Genomic DNA, 27177 nt, shown 5'->3' on the forward strand with positions numbered 1-27177 from the left:
TCTGGCAATAATCGCTTCAACGAATGTCCATATCCTATCCCAAAGCTCCCATTTTCGCAGAAGCTGGGAGTACCTGCACAAATGAAAACTGTTTGGTCAGAAACCTGCTTATGGAGATGTTACGGGCGGGAAAACGGTTCAAAAAATAAAGTGCACGCGGAAGTAATGGCGAACGGAGTAACGGAAAGGGGAATGGCAAAGGGGACGACTTGAGGGACCCACACGAGCCACCTAAGCAGTCAAAGCTTAGTGTGTGCTGTTTAAGCCATCCCCTGTTGTGATCACGGTGCAAACTATGCTCTCACCTTAAATCACGGAGCAAACAAAAGTAATGCTCTAACATAGCTGCCCATTTTATTGCTCTTACTCTGGTTGCCGTGTAAGTATAACTATATATACACATGTAATTCAATTTCAATAACTTCCTGGTAGGTAATAGAAATCAAACTACTGTGGGGGTGCGACGTGGTTGGCAAAAGCCACAAGAAATCAGTTTGTAAGATTCATCGCTTGTACAGAAGAAGACTACACTTGTATTCAGTACTTAATATATATTTTACGAGCAGGTAAATGATACTTATGTTACCGTTCCGATTGATGCATTGTATTTCGAAGTTTAAGATTAAAAGATCTGTTACCGTCATGAAAACATTGTTGCTGCGCTATAGTCAGTTATAACTGGTAGTCTTTACACCTTGAAGGTCCCTAGTTCGAACCTGGGCAACACCAATGCGGAAAATGTTCTAGTCGTCTCTTAATTTTTTCACTTAATTCTAGTTTTTCTTTCAGAAGGCCAAGCAAAAACCAAAGCCAAATTCTATACGTATGACAGGACAAGCACTAAAATATAATTGAGACGTGATTGGCTGGCAAGCTTGAAGATTTGAAAGACGGAAATTAAAACAGATAGTGACTCTGTGGCCCAATGGATAAGGCGCTGGTCTACGAAACCAGAGATTCTGGGTTCGATCCCCAGCAGAGTCGTCTGATTTTAACTTCGTTGTGAGTTGGAAATGCGTAAGACGTTTGAGTGCATATTATGTTTAACGTTTATATTGACATCAGTTTTGTTTCAAATTTTTATTTCTATTTTAAAATTGCCATTACGAGAATTCAATGATTTTATGAAAGATATCGTTATCTTTATGTCTAGCTGAGAATGGAAATCTCCTTAGTGCAGAAGGTTGGTAGTTAATGCTACACTCACTCACTTAGCTTTCATCCTTCACTTTTAACCTTGTTCTTTCAATCTAGTGCTCTAATTTTGAATTAACAGTTGCAGTTTAATTTACTGCAACCTCAACGTTCTGCTATTTAGCTAGTAAAACTGATTCAATACAAATATTAGTTTAAGATGGAAAAATTTAATCCTTTATGTTTTCAGTTTTAAAGATATATTATTAGTTCCTGCAGAGGGGGGCTGCAATTAAAGGCCATTAAACTCTTTTGTAAACTATGTATATAAATAATACACAACTGGTAGATTAGTAGAAATGATACAAGGGAACACAGAAAACTATGCCTGCAGTCGATATCTTGTCTTTACAAGTTTGCAGCTTGGACAAAGAACTGTTATTTATTGCAAAAGCCAAAGTATGTGGTCATAGGAAGATATGGCATTCATTTTTTTTTACTATATTTTAAAAATAATGAGGAAAAATGGTTGCATTCAGTTTAAAGATATCGTCAACGTACTGAGGTGGGACCAAAAACATCTAGGCAAACGAACTCCTTTGGCTTGGGTATGTCATTTATAAGCCTTTTTTTCACTTTCACAGCCATTTCATATCTTCATACTCGTGTTCTTGGCAGGAGTTTCTGTTTGACAGATTGAAGTCTCTTGATTAACATCAAGGCCTCGGTAACCCCTGTTACCTGGAACGTCTTCAGCGGGATACCAACCAGGTCATATTGAATTATAATCTCTATTGGGTATCACTATCGTTATGTTTCTCCATACACTAAAGACATGTTTTCTACGTATGCAATTGCAGGCGGTCTTGTGTTCAATGGCCCAACTAGTCAAAGTAATATGTTTCTTCCACGACCTTCTTGCTCTTCAAAGAAATGCGCTAATATTTTAATCACTCCCTCCAAACTACGCTTCATTGCAAAAAGAACGGTAAACAATTAATACTTCTCCTTTATATACTAGTAAAATCTCAATTGAAATTATTTCAACTTTTCTGTTTTTTCTTATCTTGGGCTCAGGTTGATTATATTCTGGGAGACAATCCCCTAAGAATGTCATACATGGTGTGGGATGGTGCAAAGTTTCCACAGCATATTTATGACCGAGGATCATCGTTGCCTTCAATTTATGGCCATCCTAAGACCATACAATGCAACGATGGATACAACAGCTCGCTTAACCTGAACTTCTGGTTGGAGCAGTTGCGGGAGGGCCCGATGAGAATGACAAATTTACATTCAGAGCCGACTACTTACATTAACGCTCCACTGGTTGGATGCCTCGCCTATCTAGCTCGGTCCTAGACTAGTTCTAGTTTGTTTGTCACACTAACTCTATGGAACCACGATAATAAACGTTGTTCTCTATACATGCAGTCCAGACTATACTTAATGATTGACTTTAATTAATATTTTCTTAGTTATTTTCATGTATATGTCAAAGATTAGAAGATGTTTCATTGTTTCATTGATTAATATCTTTTAATCTTTTGAACAATGCTTCATGTTTCCTATGAGTGATTTTATTTATAGCTAATAGAACATGTTGTTTATGCATGTTAAAAGACTTTACTTCACTTGAATTATTGATTCATGATGATTATACCCCTTGTGTGATTGATGATGATAGTGCAGCTCTCCCTTCTAATGATACATCTAAAGATGATGGTTTATGTGATGGGTTTGTAACTTTCATGGCTATTCACGATATTTTTATGTTTCTACATGGCATGAAAACCTTATCTCTTTATCGTTTGATTTATAACCCTTTGATGATATTCTTACATTCCATTATGTTGTATCATTCAATTCTGATATATTCATTTTGATGGTATTCTTACCTTGTGACTCTATGCATATTCTTAGTGATCTCTTACCTTGCAACTCTATGCATATTCTTAGTGATCTTCTACTTTGTGATACATTACATTATGTACATTATGATATTCTTACATTACATTATGATAGTATTCATTTTGATGATATTCTTACCTTGTGACTCTATACATATTCTTAGTGATCTTTTACCTTGTGATACATTACATTATGATAGCATTCACTATGATGTATCATTCAATTCTCTTGTAGATATTGATGACAGTTTTGTAAGACCTAAACATAAGAAGTGTAGTACGATAATGTAGAAGATATATCACATACAATATGAGAGATCTGGTGGGTGAACTCACAATAATGGTTCCCACTATTTTGCCACTTTTGACACTAAGATGAACATTTTTAAAATAATCTTCACCTTCCGACAACTATAACTTTTAAACTATTAAGAATTTGAAGATGATGTAAATTAGTGATTTGTAGCATTTTGTGTGTAAATTCTAAATATTTTTTTTTTCAAATTTTTTTGATATATTTTTTAAAAAAATTTCCATCTCCCTCGAAATGTAGTTTTTTACAGCAAACTACATTTTTTAAGAGTGATGTGCCTCCCGGAACGCATAGCTTTTTTTTTAAAAATGATAGAAACTCAATTATTTCTAATTTTGGTTTGTAACATCAATATCCAGGGCTTATTGTTGGTTTGCTAGTGATATGTTGAATATTTTTCATTTCATTAAGTTTTGAAGTCTGACTAGTTATAATTCAGACATAGGTTTAGGTTTGAACACATAAGTTGTTCTATATATATCTAAATTCAATTTATTTATTTTGTTAGAAAGAAGACATCAATAAATGGGGCATAAATATTTTTCAGATTTTTTTTTAATTAGTTTCCTATTTTTCCCAATGTGTTGAATAGAGAAGTTCATGTTCAGTGAAAAACTAATATTCCATAAAATTAAAAAAATAAGAACCTAATAAATTCACAATTTAATAAAATTATACTCGTTGGAAAGCTTGCTCCGAGCACTACCATCTTATGTTTTTGGGTTATTAAGAATCTTTCATTTAAGCCTTGAACAAGAGGCTTGAAGGAAAAAATTTCTTAGAATTCTGAAGAATATGAGGAGAGATCTCAAAAAAGGTGGTTCAAGCGAATAGCAGTTCGAGCGAGCCCCCCTCGCTCAAACCCCATAGGAAAAATAATGGCGCATATTTTCATGTAACGACCGGGTTTGAATGAACCCATCTTTTGTAACTGTCGACGTTCATTCGAACCCTAGCCGACCCAAATATCTTTTTTTTTAAACATTTTAGTATGTCATATAAATATACATATTTGTTTTCATTGTTTACACACAAATGATCAAAAACAATTCGCATTTTTGGATGAAAGAAGACATTTAAAAATTATTTTGAGGGCAATAATTTGAAGATATTTGAAGGTTATTTTAAAAGCATGGGGAACAAGAAGAGAAGGAAAAATAAGACTTCAAGGAATTATTCACCCGAAATAGAACAAAGAAGGCAAAGATATCATGATGCAAGTATGTATCTTTCTTTTAATTTCTATTTAATTTTATATGTATTACGTAGTGAAAATTGTGTTTATTTGTTAGTATTAGTTAAGTATTTTTTATCTAATATTTTTATGAAAATTATTTTAAATAATATTAATCAAATTAAATTAATTTAATTTATATAATAATTATCTTAATTAATTATAAATGATGTTATTTTTTATTAAATCAATTGGAAATAATAGGATTAAAAATAACCTTGTTTTAATTAAAAATAATTGTTTTAATTTGAAATAATATGTGCATTTGCATTTCAAATTCTATTAACTTGCTTGTTGTGTAATTGATATTTTCTCTCCCCCCTTGAGTCAATTTATAATAGATCATGGTTTTAATTTAAAATTTAGATATTTAGGACCCCTCTCTTTCCCATTTATAATTTAATTTAGATAGTCGATAAATATATAATTTAATTTAGATTTTGAAACCATGTGTCTTTATAGAACTTAGCAAACACTTCAATTAGTCCTCTAAAATTAACAAACTTGCCTTTTGTGTCTTGAGCAATAGGCTCTTTTTGTTTTATCCTTAGAAAGCGATCTGCCTCCTAAGTAGCCCTTAAGGATTAATGAGAGGGAACGACCCAAAGTGGTAACAAGCTAAAGCCAAGCTCTTCCAAATCACTATAAATAAAAGTGATTATAACTAAAGTTGCAAGCAACGGATGTTGGAATGGCATAGCAACATTAACTCACTGGATCTATGCCCACTTGAATAGATACCCTTACTAGACACCTTTTGTGTTAGAAGCCAAAAACCTTCTAGTTGTTGGTGCAAGAGGTCAGGCCTTTGAAGTGACTCACATTCTTACGGTTCTTAGTAGAGATACAAAGTTCGCCATAGGGAGTTTTCATGGGGACTGGTGCTTGGCTGCCCTGGAGAAGTGAGTGTTATGGAGGAGAGCCAACGAGGTCAAGCACCTAAGTATCTGCTTTGAATTGCATAGCTTGGGGTTCCCCCCCAAGTGAGATTCAATAACTATTGTCCCGTCCAGCCCTAGGATTTGTGCTTGCATGATCAAAACAATCAAACACTTTCAAACAAACAAACATTGTGTCTTCTTTTTTTCAAGTGTATGCAAAAATATTTCACATTATACTTTCAAGTCCCCTTAAAACCTATATTACGTGATACTAGGACCTATTATGTGATATTAAGACCTATTATAGGTGATAATACCTATATCTTAAATATGACATAATAGGTATTATTATGACTTAATAACATGACCATGTATGCAAAAACATTTTACATTAAGTATACTTGAGTCCGGGCCTTAAGACCTATATTTATGAGATATTAGGGCCTATTGTGTATGTGATAAATTAATGACCTATTATCGCATAATTTAGGTCCTAATATCACATACATAATAGGTCCTAAATTTTGCATATAATATAGGTCTTAAGGGGAGTCAAGTATAAAGTGAAATGTTTTTGCATATGTGGTCATGTATTAAGTCATAATTAATAAGACCTATTATGTCATAATAGGTTCTAACTTATGTCATAATTAAGACCTATTTTATCGCATGTGATAGGTCCTTTAATATCACATAATACATGTCCTAATATCACATAATATATATGTCTTAAGGGGAGTCAAGTATATTAATGTGAAATGTTTTTGCATACATGGTCATATTAAGTAATAATAAGACCTATTATGTGATATTAGGACTTATTATGTGATTATAGGTATTAAATATGACATAAATTTAAAACATATTATGTCATAATAGGTTCTATTTATATGACTTAATATGACCATGTATGAAAAAATATTTCACATTATACTCAAGAGTCCCCTTAAGACTTATATTATGCAGATAGTAGGACCTATTACCACTGATATTAGGACCTATTATACAATAATAGGTCTTAAATATGACATAATAGTCCACCTATTATTTAGACATAATATTTAGGTCTTATTAAATGACTTGAAAATCTGGTTTCAAATTAAACTTGGAATTTCATTGCATTAAAAATATTCTCTGTAATCTTAAATTATGTGCCGAACGGGCTCGAGAAGAAGGGAGTTCTCAAGTGGGAGTTGAGGCTAATGAACCTATTGAAGGAACACAATATAGTTGATGAACATAGGGAGGAGCTTTCCCAAGTTGAACCAATGGAGGTTGAAGGAGAGGGGTCAAGCTCCTTACCTCCTACCACCAATATGGATGAGCATATTATGGATCTAGCTAAACAGGTGAAGAGAAATATTTCTTATAAAAAAATAGATCATTTACTTGAAATGGATGTGGATGAGTTGAAATGTCTCAGTGAAGAACATAGACATAGTAAAAGGAGGTCAATGAATAAAAGTGCAAAAAAAATAATGTCTCATTTAAACAATCTTGATACTACACTAGAGAAAGATCAATTGTTATCAATTGTACTTACTCGTAAAGACTTAATTATAGATCCACTGAAATTGTTGGGTATAGATACAACAAGTCAAAAGAGGAAAAATTCTCAGCTACAAAAATCTATTGTTGATAATGTTAAGAAAGGTTTGGTGAACATTGGTAAAAAATATTGAACTTTAGATAAGACCATTTCAAAAAGAGTGATGTCGACATCTTTAGTAAATGAAAGATTGCCTCAAAAAAGACAAATCTCTTCACTGTCATCTGATTTTGGTTTTAGTAGAAGGACAATATCAAAATATGTGAAAAGGAGAAAGAGTTTGGATGATACTACCTCAGAAGGGAATTGGGCAATTATGTGTAGAGCTCCTTGTTCTGATAGAATTGAAGATGTTGTTAGGAACTTGGAGACAAGTTTTTGGAATGATAATACTCATCCTTTATCAAACAATAGAGATGTTATCAAGCAAAGAATTGGCCTGATCATTATGATCTCCATGTAAAACTTGTCGTTATCACATCGAATTTGATTATCAAGCAAAGTTTTTGTCGTTATCACATCGAATTTGATTTGTACTATTAAGTGTTTTGAAAGATTAGAGAAGATAGTGATGGTTATGAAAAATCTCCTCCTAAATGAACAAGTCAATTCATAACATCCATCTTATGTGATAAATCAGATGATAATGCAAACGGTCAAATAAATTGCATAAAAGGAATTTGTGGAACATGCGGGGAGTTGGATAAATTGCCTTTGAGGGATGAAGATACTGACATGAGGAAGATGGTAAATTGCAAGAGTTACAAGTACAAAAAATTTGAAACAAAATTTGGAAAGGAATCTACAAGGTTAGATTATGTAGAAGAGGAGATACCTATTGGACCATTTATGGAAAAATTTTGTAAGTTGATAAAACCATACATATGCCATGGTTTTTTTGCCAAGTGGCAAGTAGAACAATTTAAAACATTAAGAGACACTGTCCCACTTGGAACTATTCTATCCATAGTGGACTTCATAGAAAATTACTCTTTTGCACATCAAAAAGAGATTTAATCAGAGTATTACTTTTCAAAGCAAATCACTATTATGGTGCATGTGTGTTATCGACATGCACCAATGGATTTGGATGGTGTTGATAGTACATTTGAAAATCATGTCATTAAGATAGAGTACTACTTCTATATCAGTGATAATAAGGAGCATGACACACTTTTTGTACAACATTGCTTTAAGAAGTTTTTTTGAATATTTGAAAGAGAGGCATAACAATAGTTAAACATTTTGTTTGGTCTGATGGATGTGTAGCACAATTTAAATATTTGAGTTCATTTTATGTACTATGTAGTTATCATCGAAATGACAAAATACCACATGTTTGGAGTTTTTTTTAGAGTGGTCATGGAAAGGGTGAACATGATGGTGCAAGAGCTTGTATCAAACGTGCTCTAAGAAAGCATCAAGTAAAATATACAGGAGATTGTATAGATGATGCACATGATTTTGTTGAATGGTGTAAGAAACACTTTGTGCAACCTAATTATCCTGGTGAATCATCATCGAGAACATACAGGCCCATTCCATATAGAGTGTTTTGGGAGATAACCGGTATGTGTTCTCTTTTAGTGTTTTAAAATATTTTTTTAATTTTTTAAAATGTTCCTAGTTCAAATATTTTAAAACAACTTGATATGTATGTTTGTGTACACATGTACATTTTGCAGATGTGGATAGAAGATCAATGCATGAATGCAAGAGTGTGGAGAGGAAAAGATCTTTGCATTGTGTCATGAGTGCAAATACTCACCCATGGACATTGTACACTAGGGATTATTCATATTTTTATTTTTATTGCATTTTGGAAAACTATGTTGATTGCAAGAACCAATAGCTTGGATATGTTTGTGAATGAAAATTGATGCCACTAGATATTTCTGACACATACGGGGATTCAAATAAGGATGAAACCTTTGAAGATATTCCTTTGATTTTTGTTGATTATGACCATATTTCAGGATTGATTAAGAAAGGTATATGTGTACACACACACACACACACACACACACACACACACACATATGTTGCGTATGTAAATAAATTATATAAGTTTTAATCGAGTACATACATTTTAAATTTAAATTTAACTTGTTTCAAATTGCAAGAGATATTCTGGAGTCATAGCAGAAGATGGAAATATAGAAGGTGTTAGTTATTATTTATTATGTTGCACAGAAGAGATAAAGAAGTTAACAAAATCTGAAATGAGCAATAGAATGTCCTTTCCCATAGGTTTGAATCGATTTGAACGTTTAAATTAATTTAAACAAAATTATTTTAAACATGCACATGTTTTAATTTTTATGCATGTACACAGAGCTTACATGCAAATTTTTAATTTCTCATTTCTTATATACATGTACATGCAAACTCAGTTGTACTGCAAGGGACATATTTCAAACAAGTTAAAATTGTTCAACATGGGATTCATTTCACTGAATACCAAATTGTTCCAAGGCCAAAGATGAGGTGGCAGGAATCGACAGTCCAGATTTGATCTAAAGATATCGAGGGCTAAGATTGGGGAAGTTGGAGAAGAGGTTGGAAGAAGGGACACTTGTCATCTTTGTGGTGACTAGTGTCAAGGAACCTTTCTCATGAGAGGGCTAGTGTCCAAGGGAGGAGACATGTGGCAAAAGTTCCATTTGTCTCAAGGGGAGAATATCCAACCCATAAGAGTTTAGGATAAAAGCAGTTAGGATGTGCAAGATAGGATAGGGTTAGTTAAACCCAAGATTAGATAGAATGGGTTAGGTTAGAGGGTGGTTGGGTTAGGTGGTTCGAAGTTAGGGGCCATGTGCTCATATTTGAATTTAGAAATTCAAATAATTAGGAAAAGGTTATTAATCTCAACAAATCATGATTTGATTTGTTTTAACTAATTATGAGATTAGAAGAATGAATTAAAATGGGGGGGGGGATTAATTAATCAAAGGGTAATTATTGAAATGAACTTAATGAATAAATCCTTAGATTTATTTATAAGTAGACTGAATGGGGAAATTAATTAAATAATTTGTGAATTCAATTAATTGGGAAGGGTTATTAACTAGATAACTATGTATTTAATTAATTATCTTTAGACCATTTTTAGGTGTATACATTTTCCCCCTCTTTGAAGCGATGTGTGATGATGCATTAGTTCAAAGAAAAATCTTGATTTGATGCAGATATGATTTCGGTATGATTCCCCAGACACTGATTGATAGATTATGATGTGAGGATGCCCCAGACATTTATTGATAGATGACGATACGAGGATTTCTCCTCAAGAGATCAATTGAGAGAATTGACGATTGAACTGTTTGGATTTGTGTGAAATTGATTTCCCGATAAAATTTACTCGATTCCTACAACTTTGGTTGATGAAAGTGTTAGTTCTCTGATTAATTTGATGTTTTGCTTGAATTTATGATTGATAGAGTTTGATTGACCTCATGATCAATTAGGGTCAATGATATAAACTCAAGATTTGATGATCTGATAGGATGTTTGATTAACCTCATGATTGATGAGCATCAATGATGTAAACTCAAGATTGAAAATACTAGATGCGTGACATCATGATGAATGAGAATCACTGATGGGTGCTCAAAAAGATTGATGGAAATATCTAGTGAACAGATAGGATAGCAGATCAAATGATCAAAGAGATTGATTAGATAAAGAACTAACATTTTGTTGATATCCCATTGCAGGAAGATTTAGATGTGCTGATGTTGGTGCATTCGAGGGAGTAGCATCAGATTCGTTTAGGCTGACAACATCTAGAGAAAGTTTTGGTCATCATCCTAGTGGACATTGATATGAGAGATTGATCATTGATCTAATTTTGTATACACCATTAATGAGACATTGATGATTCCTATGATATATAATGACATTTTTGTGATATCATTGTACATTGGACCTTCATTATTTCTAATGATATGATATACAATCGATCCTATTTTCCTTATATGGTCTATGAGATAATGGATGCATTCTACTTGCTATATTATTATGGACTCTAGATGATGGATGCATGCCTCTTATATGATGATGCAAGATGATGCTATATGTACTATGTGACTCATGTGCAATCAAATGTTTCTTATTTGTGTGATGCTTTTATGGCTTTTCCCATGCATGTTGATATGAGATGGATGCAACACAATGCAATTATGATGTCTTTTGACATGATTGATATTTATGAATGAATAAAAGAATGATCTATATGGATGATGGATCTATATGAATGACGTCTTATAATGCAATGTTGACATGTGATGAAATGAACTAACTTAACATGTCGAATGAATGAATTGATTATTTTTGATAATGTCCAATGTACTCAATCACGTAATAAGAGAGATAACACTTGTTGAAGAGTTTGGCCTTGGAAAAACATGAGATTTTGTGATGAAATGCAAAATGAAATGCAATCTACTTTAAATAATGTAAATGCAAATGAGATACAACGTTGCGATTAGATCAGTCACTTGGACATTTCTTTTTGTCATCGTTGAGCTTTTAAAATGTGGGAAGTGAGTGCAAACATGGATGGTATAATTGAACCATGATGACCTAAGAACTACTTTCCTGGGTTTTTGATATTGCAAGTTAGCACAAGCATCGAGGTATAATTGAGCCAAGATGACCTGAGTGTTGCTTGCGTAAAATAGGCAGTATTAACCATTTCTATATGCAAATCCAAAATGTCTTCAATGATACTCCGATGATCATGTCCTCAATGCAATATTAACCATTTCTATAAAATAAATAAGTTTCAAATCGTCCACCCCTCCAAAAATTGAATTGGTTTCTTTTTTAATTTGATTATCACCATGTTAGCTCACATGCCTAATATCCTAAATTGAGAGACTAGGATCATGTGTTTATAGATAATTCTAGTTCATTGGTTCACATACAAAATTATATGAATAATTATAAAGATCATTTCAATCACATCTATACATAGATTATCTAAACTATATTTAATTATATTATGTTAGCATCCTTGACATTGCATCAATTGTTTGGCATGTCTACATATCCTATACAACATTCTTAAGATATTTGATTATTAGTAAAGAAGGCAATGACATTCCCTCTAACCTACAACAAATATCACAATGCTTATCAACACAACTCCATATTTTAAAATAGATATAGACAATATGAATACAATGCAAAAAAAAAAAAGCATTAATAACAAACAAAATCAAATTATTATAAGAAAAATCTCATCCCAAATCAAATCATATAATTAAATGCAATCTTACACAAAAACATATAAAATTATGAATATATTTATTTTAAATATAAAACTAAAGCTTATAGTATACTATTCTTCTTTTACCCTCGTCTAAAAGTCAAGTAACATAAATTGATATTGAACCCTCATATCCTTTATACTTAATATTTGATTTAAAGATATTTAATTCATATACTTAATTTCTTAAGGGCCAAAAAATTACAAGGTCAAAATGTGATTAATTTTGAAAGCATTGTGGGTTTCGTTTGCAGAGTATAGTGTGAATGCTATCTTAATCTTTCAGTTCATGTTACTCACTCAACTAGACAGATTATACTCCACTTAATCTTTCAGTTCATGTTACTCGCTCAACTAGACAGATTATACTCCACTTAATCTTTCAGTTCATGTTACTCGCTCAACTAGACAGATTATACTCCATTGTACTTCGAGCTCACATATTTATCAAAGAATAGAATAAAATAATGATGTGGTTGATGGTTATTCACAATATTGTATTGGGAAGCGTGAAGAATGTTCATGAGTTTGGTTCAGTCTTTTCGTCTAAAAAGATTATTAATGGTTTTATTGCTTCGCTTATTAGACTCCGCTACAAGTCTAAGATTCTCAGTCATAACATATATTACGTACGCATTTAGTTATGCACAAAGAATGTCCGAAGTTGCAACGAAAAGTTCCCTAATAAAATGCTTTATCTATTATTGTACATTAAATGGTTAAGTTGCGTAACTACCATTGATAACAGTGCTGAAAGTTCAGGAACAGTCAATAATCTTAAACCTGTTTTAACATCTTAAACATCTATATTAAAAGAGCAAGGTGCATCGCATAGCTGTAAGAAATAGTGTGGGAGATTATGGTAGGCTATCAGAATGAATAGGAAGATAGTTTTGGTAGTCTTAGCTTTAGTTTTAGTATTGGCCAGAGCAGAGGCTAGTCATAACTATGGAGATGCTCTAACGAAATCCATTCTTTTCTTTGAAGGGCAGAGATCTAGCAATATTCCTTTCAATCAGCGAATACAATGGCCTTATCATGGATATATTCTGTAGTTAAACATAATTTCTTTAAATTTTTATTTGGATGGCTCATATAAAATTATATTATTTTTTTCATTAAACTTATTTATTAATATGATTTCAGTTGAATCATCATGATTCAACTAATCAAAACTTATGTTATTTAGTCAAATCTGATATTTAAAATGTTCAAACATCATCCAAGATTCTTGTCTTTATGAGGAGTTGCTTACCATGTATATATTTTGTATTTATCTAATTAATTCAATCATCCTTGATTTGTGATTGTTTGATTTAAAATTTAAAATTGTATGTTCTAAATTCTAATCTGAAATTGCATTAATTTCTTGAATAGAATCTATCTATTAATATGACTTCAGATGAACTACTTTAATAAGTTAAAACTTAGATTACATTATTTTAACATCATACAAGATTGTAATATTTGACTTCAAATGCAAAAATATTTAAAATAAAATTATACATCAACTTAAACGGCATATACAGTCACATTCAAATACTAGAAACACACGCTTTAGCATAGATATACTAAGATTTATTTTTTTTTGTTTCAGGTGGACTTCAAGGGAGGATAATAGGATGTAGGAGATAATGTGAAATTCAACTTCCCATTGCATTTACAACCACAATGTTATCATGGAGCGTCTTGGAATTTGGCAGAAAGACAAGAAACGATCCCCAGCATACTAAGGAAGCCATTCCAAATGACAGGAGAGGCAAGAAGACATGGACAAAATAGGTGCTCAGATTCTACGTTCTAATGTTGCTTCTGAAACAGCTGTGGTATTTGTGTTTTTAAAGAGAGGTCACAAGTTCAAATTTCACAAGGGTGTAAGGTATGTACATCATTTATAGTGCAATTAGTGTTAGCGCATGCAAAACAGTCAGTCATGACACAGTCAACTCTGTGATCTACAAATTGCATGCTTGCATGTAAGTTAACTATAGAGAACTACACTTGTTATCTTCGCCCCTTTCACCACCAAGTTTGATATGGTTGTTATGCCTTTGTTTCCACCATAAAATATGTGATCATGCGGTGGTTACTATTGTATAAAAGCATGCATTTGCATAATGTAAAATAACAAGGGGTTAAAACAATTCCTTTCCTTTCTCAGCTGCTTTGTTTTATCTTCTATGCATTGAATCTACAAGTTTTATTTTCTCTTTCCTAGCTAGATCTGTATTTTTGCTTTGCAAAAAATTCTACATGGTATCAGAGCAAGGTTGCTAGGAAGAAAAAGCTAAACACTTTTATTTGCAAGCACTAAAGTTAGCGCTGGTTTAGATTGGAATAACCATTGTATTGAAGGTTTTGTTTTTGTATCTTTTTGGAGATATTTTTAAGGAGCGAATGATGTATATGTAAAAGGATTGTAGATGCATGTATTGTGGGAGCAATCAACATGGGCATGAATGGTGTCCCCATTTCTCACATAATGTCTTTCTACTCTTTTTTGGGAATGCATCACAATCGCAAGCTGCTCCTTCTCCACCTACAAAAAAAGTTGATGTAGCTTCACCTTCACCTGCAAGTTTGATAGAGATCTTGGCTTCTTCGAATGCTACTTCAGATTCTTTTCAGCAGGTTCATTCTTGTCCTCTTAATGAGCGAGATATCATCCTATCAGACATTTATCATTTGTTTGTTGAATCTCTCTCTGATCATGATGATAATTTTGAGGACACATGTCTTCTCTCTGATATGGGCTCGCATCAAGTTGCATCTTCTTTTGGTTTGGATTCTCTTGTTTTCTCTCAACCACTCCATGCTACTATCTTCACACATCTTGATTCATATCTGAACAAATCTCACACTTCAGTGGTCACTATTCTAGAATCTTGTATGGCAGAGTCACAGTTCACCATCGGATTGGAGAAACATGAGTATTTTTCAGAACCATTCATCTTGATTCTTTCATACATTTCACTTGAGTGGGAATTCAGTAGTTTGACAGCTCGAGGTTTCTATCTTCCAAAAGGAAGAGGCATCATTTGTTGCAAGGGAACCTACTACAACATTCATTTTTCTACATTCTGTATTGACATTCTTTCTCTTCTTTGTGAAGGCACAAATAGCTACTTTCTACAAGACCTTTTTGGGTTACAAGACATTGTAGCATATTAAGTGTCATGCAGAGTTAGTGTTTATTTTGAGGGGGGGTTTTGTTCCCACTGGGTTTTCCCTCTTCCCTCTTTCCTTTCATTAGGTTTATCTCTCCTTAGTTAGACTTAAGAGGGGGTGTTAGTACATGCAAAATAGTCAGTCATGTAACACAGTCAACTCTGTGATCTGCGGATTGCATGCTTGCATGTAAGTTAACTACAGAGAAATACACTTGTTATCTTCGCCCCTTTCACCGCCAAGTTTGATATGGTTGTTATGCCTTTCTTTCCACCATAAATTATGTGATCATGCGGTGGTTACTATTGTATAAAAGCATGCATTTGCATAATGTAAAATAACAAGGGGTTAATACAATTCCTTTCCTTTCTCAGTTGCTCTGTTTTATCTTCTGTGCATTGAATCTACAAGTTTTGTTTTCTCTTTCCTAGCTAGATCTATATTTTTGCTTTGCAAAAAATTCTACAATTAGGTACCTCCCGCAAGGAGTACGAGGTAGTCCCATACTGCTCTAATCCATCTATAGATCCATACACAGATGGCTAGCATTGTGGACTATAAAAGCCCCTTTCCTTTCCTTTACTTATTGTGGCCTTCATAGTTTTCAAATCAACAGACAGTCTTTATTCTAAGATGGTCCTCCAAACTATAATGCTGGTGATGTCGCTTTACATGAATGAATGATAATAAAGTGGTTGATAATTATCTTATTGAGAACTTTTATCTAAAAATTTGTATTTTAGAAGGATGATCATTTTTCCTGTTTATTACAGATTAAATTTAAATAATATTTAAAAAAATTCTTTGATTTTTGTAGATGGTTTATTTCAAATAACAGTAGGCCATGTTTATTAATGTGATCTAAGATGAGAGTAAACTCACAAATCAATATTTAGAATGTATTGTTCAAGCTGAAATTTTTAGATCGATATTTCACTACACAATTACATTATAACTTACCTATTTGAATGATTTAAGATGGGTCAATTAAACAAATAAAAAATTGCCTATGATGATTAGGTGTTTTCTTTTGTGGATGAGCATAAAGGAGCTTAGAGTGACTCCCTTTCCTCTGCAATCTTCCCATTTTATTGCTCCTACTTATCGCGTAAGTATAACTATATATATACATGTAATTCAATTTCAATAACTTCCTGGCAGGTAATAGAAATCAAACTACTGTGGGGATGCGACGTGGTTGGCAAAAGCCACAAGCAATCAATTTGTAAGATTCAACGCTTGTACAGAAGAAGATTGTACACTTGAATTCAGTACTAAATATTTTACGAGCTGGCAAAAGATACTTATGTTACCGTCTCGATTAATGCATTGTTTTTCGAAGTTTAAGATTAAAAGATCTTTTACCGTCATGAAAACATTGGTGCTGTGCTGTAGTCAATTATAACGGGTAGTCTTTTGCACCCCGAAGGTCCCCGGTTCGAACCTGGGCAACACCATTCCGGAGAATGTTGTAGTCGTCTCTTAATCTTTTCACTTAATTCTAGTTTTCTTTCATAAGGCCAAGCAAAATCAAGCAGAATTCTATACATATGACTGGGCAAGTAGTAAAACATGATTGAGATGTGATTGGGTGGCGAGGTGGAAGATTTCAAACAGAGAAAAGAGAAAAGGGCTACAATTGCAAGGCTTATTGTTAACGTCGTGACTCTGTGGCCCAATGGATAAGGCGCTGGTCTACGAAACCAGAGATTCTAGGTTCGATCACCAGCAGAGTCGTTACATTTAGAGTTCGCCGTGAGTTTGGAATGATTTTAATGTTTATACTGATATCACTTTTGTCTCATTTTTTCAATTTTTATTTTAAAATTGACATTATGAGCATTCATTGATTTTATGAGAGATCCCGCTAACTTTATGTCTTGCTGAGAATCTCCTTCAATCTAGTGCTCTATTTTTGGATTAACAGTTGTAGCTCAATCTATTGCATCATCAACGTTGTGCTATTTAACTTTTATAATTGATTCGATACAAATATGAGTTTAAGGTGGAAAAAATTCTATCCTTTATGTATTGAGTTTTAAAGATATATTATTAGTTCGTGCAAAGAGGGGGCTCTGATTAAAGATGATTAGGGGAAAGGATCTAATAGTTGTGCACCCTAACTTTGCTCTTCTCAAAATTCTATGTGGAAATTTCAAATCACTCCGATTTTTTTATAGCAGCTTACTTGGCAAGTCCCCTACTTATAACTAAGGTTTCAAGGCCACATCATCAAATATGATGCCACATCAGCATGCTTTTTGTCAAGGTGTCCAAAACAGCCCAAAAAAAAGTGAGACCAATAGGTGTGCAAAAGGGCCCCAATACTTGTGCAGCGGATGTAGCATCACATGATTGGTTACTTTTCACAACAAATGGTATATTTCATACAACTATTGGTGCAATGTTCTACAAAGGTTGGACATTAAATCAGCAAGTATTGAGGTATTAAATCAACAACTTCTATCACAAGAATTGGAACGCGCTCAACTACTGGGTCCTTTCTCCTATTACATCATTGATTTTTATTAATTTTGTATTTCAATTATCTTCATGTATATGTCAAAGATTAGAAGATACATATGTATTATTATTACATTATTGATTTTTATTAATAGTTTCTTTCAATTATCTTAATGTATATGTCAAATATTAGAAGATGTTTCCGTGTTTCATTGATTAATATCTTTTAATCTTTTGATGCAGTAGCACCTTACTTTCATACCAATAATGCTTCAAGTTTCATATGAGTGAGTTTATTTTATAATTAATAGAACTTGTTGTTTTTTAATGCATGTTAAAATACTTTACTTCACTTGAATTATAGGTTCATGACGAGTATACCCTTTGTGTGATGGATGATGATGGTGCAACTTTCCCTTCTAATGATACATCTAAGGATGATGGTTTATGTGACGAGTTTGTAGCTTCCATGACTATTCATGATGTTTTTGCCTTTGTGATGCTATTATTTCTACATATCATGATAACCTCTAGCCTCTATATCCTTTAATTTATAATCCTTTGATGATATAATTTATGGTGATCACTCTTTTACATCACATTTTGACTCTATGCATATTCTTGATGATCTTTTACCTTGTTATACATTACAACATGATAGCATGCACTATGATGTATCATTCAATTCTCTTGTAGATACTAATGATAGTTTTGTAAGACCTGAACATAATAAACTGTGTAGTAAGATAATGTAGAAGATATATCAAATACAATACGAGAGACCTTTATGGGATACATAAAATACAATATGAGAGATCTTTATGGGCCAAGATGTTCTAATATCTAATATATGCAAGAACAAAATAAACCCTTGAAGTAGGATAAAATTTTACAATTATTGATATTCCAAACACAGCAACGTTCTTATCACATATCCTTATAATAATTATCTCATTTATATAGACTTTCTCCTAATAACATAATGGAGGGGTAAACCTCTAAACTCAAAGTAACCTTACTTATCACTTAATTTAATAATTGAACAAGTTGTTTACCTAACCCATTATAAATGACTTATTATAAATAGGTTAAGATATATGCACCACACATTGATATCTTGATACACCTAAATACATTATATTATGAGATCACAAGATACATAATTTGACATCCCATCCTAATATGATTCATCCTAACAAATTTCTAAACCATTTCTTTATCAAGGGGTGCAACACCTAAAGACATGTATTTCAATGAAAAAAATCTAATATTTTTTCACCATGGAATAATGTGCAAAACCTAGAATAATTAGCAACAATACCAACAAATTGGTTATTTTATGGTATTAGCTAGCTTTCAGCATCCCTTATAAACCCGAACTTGGGCATTTTGATGTAGGTGGTCCACGCCTTAATAAGTCCTAATGTAATGACTAGCAAGCTATAAATATGGAACATGGGTAGCATCACTAGATATACCAATTCCCTGCATTTGTCTTTGCCTCTACCAAAAAAAAACAAATGAGCACTATGATCATCAAGACGAGATTTATGGTATTAATTATCACTCCCTTGATTAGTGAAAAATTTAGTGGCTAATATTCGCCAATTGGCTTTTTTTTGAAATTTGGGAATCAAGATTTGGCTAATAATTTCAGCTTTTGGGGTGACTCAAATCACCACATTTTTAATTTTTTATTTATTTTAGTGTTATTTAAATTGCGAGAGAATTTATTTTTTTATTTTTTCTTAAACTCTAAGATTCGCCACAATATTCGATACAGGATTGGATCATATTCGCCAACATTTAATAATTTATTGTAGAAATTTAAATTAATTTGCTAATAATATATCATAGTTATTAGTTACTTTAAGGTTATATAAACAGTCTTTAGTTGCCACCATTGATTTAAAATATAATCTAATGACCTTCATTATATTCTAGGAGGTAAATTGTACCTACAAGTTGTAATGGCTTCAATGAAAATCAATCATCTAAATCAATTTTTTGCCCCATGAGTATTATGAATTGTTGGTACATTTTTATCTCACAAAATACAAAGAGGGCTATTAGGTTATTTTAAGTTAATGGTAGAAACTAAATAAAATAGATTCTACCCCTTAAATTCATTAATGATTTCCACCTTAAGCCCTTTACTTTTCCATAAAAAAACTATTTTTTAAAATGAAAGGATTTGCAATAGTAATAAATGCATACTCTTATTATTTTCTAATATTCGCCAATATTTTCTACCAAAAGAAAATTGATATAAAAAAATAGCCAATAATATTAATATTTTTCTTTTAAAAAAGGAAAGATTCGCCATTTAAAATAATTATTAATATTTTAAAAAATTAAATATTCGCCAAGATTTTATACAATTTTTTGAGAGGGCGTTTCTTAAAGTTATCCATACCCTTGATCATACTCATCATGCTTGAGGAATTAAATATGGTGGCATGTCATTTGTTTATCTTTCAAAAACTATCATTTGAACTCATTACATTATGTCTTCTCTAGATATATTTCTAGGTTAAAATCAAGTTCGTAATTCCTAAGACATGCAAAAATAGTCTTTCATAATGAATTGGAGCACTTTCATCTATAAAATGATTCTTTTCAAACAAATAAATGTAAGAATTACTTTCCAACATTTCATGGATTTTACTTCTAGGGGACTCATTAGAAAAAAACACAATATATACTAATGACATAACTATATTTTTCAAGTTTTGATTAATAAAAGTGAGATAGGCCCGTACCATTACATAACTGCATAGTCACACCTGGGGCGCATGAGGGATGCACAACCAGCCAAAAAAAAACCCACTAAAATAGACAAAAAAATTAGTAGAGCAACTCGAAAGCTAGCAAAGAAACTAGAAAGCTGACATAAACAAAAAGACCAAAAAACAAAAAACTAGCACAACCACCGAAGGAAGGTACAAAGAGATGGCCAACTACATGGGGGGATTTTTATCCTACCAATCTTGGCATAAAATTAACACTTTATTAGAGAACAACATCTTTCTGGGTAAAAGCGCAAACTTGTGTCACACTTTTATAAAGAAACCAGCCAACATAATTAAAACTATTTAACTTCAACCACATGAAAAGGACATTTCTAAATTGAATTTTGAAATGATGTAAATTGATCAAATGAAGAAATATTAATGAAATTTAGGTCTGTTATTTTCTAATACTTTTGGAAAAAAAATTTATATTTTTTTTATAAATTCAAAGACAGGTTTTTCATTTCTGAAAAATGCTGAAAATCAGGTGTTCTAGTAGTCATCACCAAAAAATGAAAACGGACTTTATTTTTTCTGATTTTTTTTCCAAATAGAGAACATATAGATGCGGTGTTAAAAAAAAAATCATTTTGATGTATATTTTTCTCGTTATAATATTTTGAAGTCTAACATAGCTAAATTTGACAATTTTCATTCGGTGTCGTCTTTTGACTACTAAATTTATCATTAACCAAAAAAAAATACCCTTTTAGAGAAGATTCTCTCATCTAGTGAAAATAATTTTTTTTTATTTTCTCTAATATCATTTAATATTTTTTTAATTTCTAATTAGCCTCTTTTTTAACTTTAAAAAGATACTCGCAATGTTTAATTAATAAAAAATATCAAAATTAAAAAAAATAATAAAACAAATATATGTCTAAATTTGTGACTTCGAGCTCTACAAAAGGGTATTTTTTTATTTTTGTAAAAAAATATTCTACTTGAAGAAAAATTGAGTAGAAGTGAAAAGTTTTAGAAATATATAGATTTTTTCACCTTTTTTGTGCCACATCACATGACACATAGGCTAGTCCAGTTGGATTGAGTCCAATCGGACTAACCTTAGTTTTAACTATAAAAAACTTTTTATTTTTTTTTGAATGGAAACATTTGAACTAAAGGAGTCCAGTCGGACTTCCGACGCTATTTCGGTGTCACGTGGCACCATACAACCCAGGGGTAGTCTGATCGGACTAAGTTCAACTAGATTTTGTCCGACCGAACAACCCTCTGTTGACCCAAAGTGTGACACAACTCCATTCTTTTTCCCTTTTACAAGATCCAATTCCAAAGTTGGAAGACACCAAGGCAAAATCAAGGGTGGCTTTAACCAAGGGCCTCCTGGGACTGCTTAATTTCTTCCACCTCCATTTTAGTCCCAGTCATCTTAAGCTTGGCATCCATGTCTTCAATCTTCCTGGTCACCTTGTCTCAATTCTTTGTAAGGCCAACAAATTCATTAGTAGACCTCCAAACTTTGTCATCATCAACATCCTCAAGCCAAGTATTAGCCCTAGCTTCTACCTCAGCAATTGCCTCCAACCTATTAATTTTCCTTATCACCACAATCATCTGCCCAGGAAAACCCACAACAAACCTTCATGTCTTTGTACCTCATCATGAATGTCCTTCACAATCTTGTTGAGGACCGTAATCAAGCTCAAGGGCTTAGTATTAGCAGAGCGGGGAGGGTTTGTTGGGGGAGGGCAAGGGTTAGTATATTCATTAACATTAGTGGCAGGGGACCAATGTGGTTGTATTGGGAAGCATGAAGAATGTTCATGAATTTGGTTCAGTCTTTTCGTCTAAAAACATTATTAATGGTTTTATTGCTTTGCTTATTCGACTCCGCTCCAAGTCTAATACTTTTTTCTACTAAACTCATTTATTAATATGATTTCAATTGAATCATCTAAACTAATAAAACCTATGTTGTTTAGTCAAATCTGACATTTAAAATGCTCAAACATCATGCAAGATTCTAGTCTTTAGTTATCTAATTAATTCAATCATCATTGATTTTTGGTTGTTTGGTTTAAAATTTTAAATAGTATGTTCTAAATTCTGATCTAATATTGCATTAATTTCTTCTTGAATAGAATCTATCAATTAGTGTGATTTCAGATGAACTACTTAAACAAGTCAAGACTTAGAATATATTGTTTTAACATCATACAAGATTGTAATATTTGACTTCAAAATGCAAAAATATTTAAACTAAAAATATACATCAGCTTAAACAACATATACATTCACATTCAAATACTAGAAACACACGCTTTACCATAAATATACTAAGATTTATATTTTTGTTTCAGGTGGACATCAGGGGAGGATAATAGGACGCAGGAGATAATGTGAAATTCGACTTCCCATTGCATTTACAACCACAACATTATCATGGAGTGACTTGGAATTTGGCAGAAAGATGGGAAACGATCCCCAGCATACCGAGGAAGCCATTCGTTTGGCATATCTTGATATATTTAACACTACAAATGTGCATTATATTTAAATTAGAAGCTCGAAATGATTACTAGAGAAACAAAATCGAATACAATTGTATATTGGTGAAATTGAAAGGTGGGAGAGCCTACAATGGATCACAAATGCTGGGATGCTCAGATTCCAAGCTCTAATGTTGCTTCTGAAACAGTTGTTGTACTTTTGTTCTTGAAAGACAGGTCACAAGTTCAAATCCCACAAGGGGTAAGTTATCTACGCTTCATTTGTAGTGCAATTAGGTACCTCCCGCAAGGAGTATGAGTAGTCCCATACTACCCTAACCCATCTATAGTACCATACACAAATGGCTGGCATCGTGGACTTTAAAAGCCCCTTTCCTTTCCTTTACTTGTTGTGGCCTCCATGGTTTTCAGATCAACAGACAACCTTTATTCTAAGATGGTCCTTCAAACTATAGTACGGGTGATGTCGCTTTACATGAATGAATGGTAATATTATCATCCAGCTTTAAAAGTGGTTGATAATTATCTTATTGAGAAAAATTATCTAAAAATTTGTGTTTTAGAAGGATAATCATTTTTCCTGTTTATTACAGGTTAAATTTAAATAATATTAAAAAAAAATCTTTGATTTCTTTAGATGGTTTATTTCAAATAACAATAGGTCATGTTTATTAATGTGATCTAAGATGAGAGTAAACTCAAAAATCAATATTTAGAATGTATTGTTCAAACTGAAATCTCTACATCGATATTTCACTCCACAATTACATTATAACTTACCTATCAGAATGATTTAAGATGAGTCACTTAAACAAATAAAAAATTGCCGATGATGATTAGGTTGTTTTCTTTTGTGGATGAGCATAAAGGAGCTTACAGTGACTCCCTTGCCTCTGTAGTCTTCCCATTTTATTGCTCCTATTCTGGTTATCGCGGAAGTATAACTATATATTTATATATGTAATTCATTATTCAATAACTTCCTGGCAGGTAATAGAAATCAAACTGCTGTGGGGATACGACGTGGTTGGCAAAAGCCACAAGAAATCAATTTGTAAGATTCAACGTTTGTACAGAAGAAGATTGTACACTTGAATTCAGTACTAAATATTTTACGAGCAGGCAAAAGATACTTATGTTACCGTCTCGATTAATGCATTGTTTTTCGAAGTTTAAGATTAAAAGATCTTTTACCGTCATGAAAACATTGGTGCTGTGCTGTAGTCAATTATAACGGGTAGTCTTTTGCACCCCGAAGGTCCCCGATTCGAACCTGGGCAACATCATTCCGGAGAATGTTGTAGTCGTCTCTTAATCTTTTCACTTAATTCTAGTTTTCTTTCATAAGGCCAATCAAAATCAAGCAGAATTCTATGCATATGACTGGGCAAGTAGTGAAACATAATTGAGATGTGATTGGGTGGCGAAGTGGAAGATTTCAAACAGAGAAAATAGAAGCAGAGTAAAGAGAAAAGGGGTACAAATGCAAGGCTTGACTCTGTGGCCCAATGGATAAGGCGCTGGTCTACGAAACCAGAAATTCTGGGTTCGATCCCCAGCAGAGTCGTCACATGTAAATTTCACTATGAGTTGAGAATGTGCGTCGTGTTTGACGTGGATTATTTTTGAATGCTCACTTTTGTTTCAATTTTGAAATTGGCATTACGAGAATTCATTGATTTTATGAGAGGTCTCGTTAACTTTATGTCTAGCTGACAATAGAAATCTCCTTGGTGCATAAGGTTGGTAGTTAATGCTAAACTCACTCCTCAGCTTTTGACCTTCACTTTTAACCTTGCTCTTTCAATCTGGTGCTCTATTTTTGGATTAACAGTTGCAGTTCAATCTACTGCATCCTCAACGTTCTGATATTTAACTAATAAAACTGATTCAATACAAAGATGAGTTAAAAGGTAGAAAAAAATCTATCCTTTATATTGAGTTTTAAAGATGTATTTTTATTTCCTGCCGAGTGGGGGCTGCGATTAAAGTCATGATTAAACTCTTTTGCAAACTATGTGTTACATAATGCACAAGTGATAGATTACTAAAAATGATACAAGTGACCACAAAAAACTATCCCTGCAGTCAATGTCTTTTTCCTTTCCTTTTTTTCTTTTTTCAAGTTTGCAGCTTGGACAAAGAACTGTTATTTATTGCAAATACCAAAGTATGTGATCATAGGAAGAGATGACATTAATTATGTTTTACTATATTTTAAAAATAATATCATTAACGTACTGAGATGGGACCAGAAACATTTAGGTATGCGAAGTATTTTGGCTCGAGTAAGTCATTTATATTCATAAACTTCTAGCTTTTTTTTCACTTTCGCAGCCATTTCATATCTTCATATTCTTATTTGACCAGTCTTAAACCTCACACACTAAGCAACATATTAAATTTAGAGAATGTTAGTCAATATTAAAAATCGTTATGTTTCTCAATAGACTAAAGACGTGTTTTCTACGTCTCGTGTTCAATGACCCGACTGATCAAAGTAATATGCAATATGTTACTTCCACGACCTTCTTGCTCTTCACCTACACCAAATACTTGAGCACTTCCAAGCAAGTAGTGAAATGTGCTAATATTCTAATCACTCCCTCCAAACTACGCTTCATTGCAAAAAGAAAAGTAAACAATTAATACTTCTCCTTTATATTATAGTAAAATCTCAGTTGAAATTATTTCAACTTTTCTGTTTTTTCTTATCCTACGCTCAGGTTGATTATATTCTGAGAGACAATCCCCTGGGAATGTCATACATGGTGGGGGATGGTGCAAAGTTTCCACAACATATTTATGACCGAGGATCATCGTTGCCTTCAATTTATGGCCATCCTAAGATCATATCATGCAATGATGGTTTTAACTTAGGGTTATACAGCAGCTCGCCGAACTTGAACTTCTGGTTGGAGGAGTTATGGGAGGGCCCGATGAGAATGGCCAATTCAAGGATGAGCGCTCTAACTATTCACATTCAAAGCTGACTACTTACATTAACGCTCCACTGGTTGGATGCCTTGCCTATCTGACTCGGTCCTAAACTTGTTCTAGTTTATTTGTCACACTAAATCTATGGAACCATGATAATAAATGTTGTTCTCTATACATGCAGTCCAGACTATACTTAATGACAATTAATGCTTCGGTCTCTTTGCCATAAAGAGGTGTAGTTCCATTCTATATCTATATCAATATTAATTTTATGGGTTCAAATGAGGCCCTGGATCTCTATTATATGATTCTCTTGTTTAGGGTTTGTCTTTTTATTGTCAGATATCTATCTAAATCTTATTTATTGATATCTTGATCATGTATTATTATAATATCATTGGTTTTTATTAATTTTGTATTTCAATTATCTTCATGTATGTATCAAAGATTAGAATGTGCATATGTATTATTATTAGATCATTGATTTTAATTAAATTCAAAGACTAGAAGATGCTTCATTGTTTCATTGATTAATATCTTTTAATCTTTTGATGAAATAACACCCTACTTTTATACCAACAATGCTTCATGTTTCCTATGAGTGAGTCTATTTTATAGCTAATAGAACATGTTGTTTCTAAATGCATGTTAATGACTTTACTTCACTTGAATTATTGATTCATGATGATTATACTCCTTGTGTGATGATGATGATAGTGTAGCTCTCTTTTCTAATGACACATCGAAGGATGATGGTTTATGTGATGGGTTTGTAACTTCCATGGTTATTCATGATATTTTTTATGTCTTTTTGATGCTATTATTTCTACATGGCATGATAACCTTGTCCCTTTATTGTTTGATTTATAACCCTTTGGTGATATAATTTATGGTGATCATTGTTTTACATCTCATGTTGACTCTATGCATATTCTTGGTGATCTTTTACCTTGTGATACATTACATTATGATAGCATTCACTATCATGTATCATTCAATTCTGTTGTAGATATTGATGACAGTTTGGTAAGACCTAAACATATGAAGTAT

The 27177-nt window shown here is 32.6% G+C and overlaps 1 protein-coding gene, 2 non-coding genes and 1 pseudogene across 3 annotated transcripts; all 4 read left to right on the top strand.

The window, feature by feature from the left end:
• Nucleotides 1–911: 911 nt before the first annotated feature.
• Nucleotides 912–984, top strand: TRNAR-ACG (transfer RNA arginine (anticodon ACG)). The gene has a single exon. It is a non-coding gene; the product is annotated as a tRNA-Arg (tRNA).
• Nucleotides 985–1969: 985 nt separating this feature from the next.
• Nucleotides 1970–2496, top strand: LOC131874291 (endoglucanase 2-like). Its single transcript, XM_059217589.1, has 2 exons — nt 1970–2122; nt 2212–2496. Exons 1-2 carry the CDS (start codon nt 1970–1972, stop codon nt 2494–2496), a joined length of 438 nt encoding a protein of 145 aa, XP_059073572.1.
• An 11566-nt stretch (nt 2497–14062) lies between these two features.
• On the top strand, nt 14063–26236 carry LOC131072044 (endoglucanase 1-like; annotated as a pseudogene).
• Nucleotides 24682–24754, top strand: TRNAR-ACG (transfer RNA arginine (anticodon ACG)). The gene has a single exon. It is a non-coding gene; the product is annotated as a tRNA-Arg (tRNA).
• Nucleotides 26237–27177: the final 941 nt, after the last annotated feature.

This window comes from Cryptomeria japonica, chromosome 3, assembly GCF_030272615.1.
Source record: "Cryptomeria japonica chromosome 3, Sugi_1.0, whole genome shotgun sequence".
NCBI classification, from domain to species: Eukaryota; Viridiplantae; Streptophyta; class Pinopsida; order Cupressales; family Cupressaceae; genus Cryptomeria; species Cryptomeria japonica.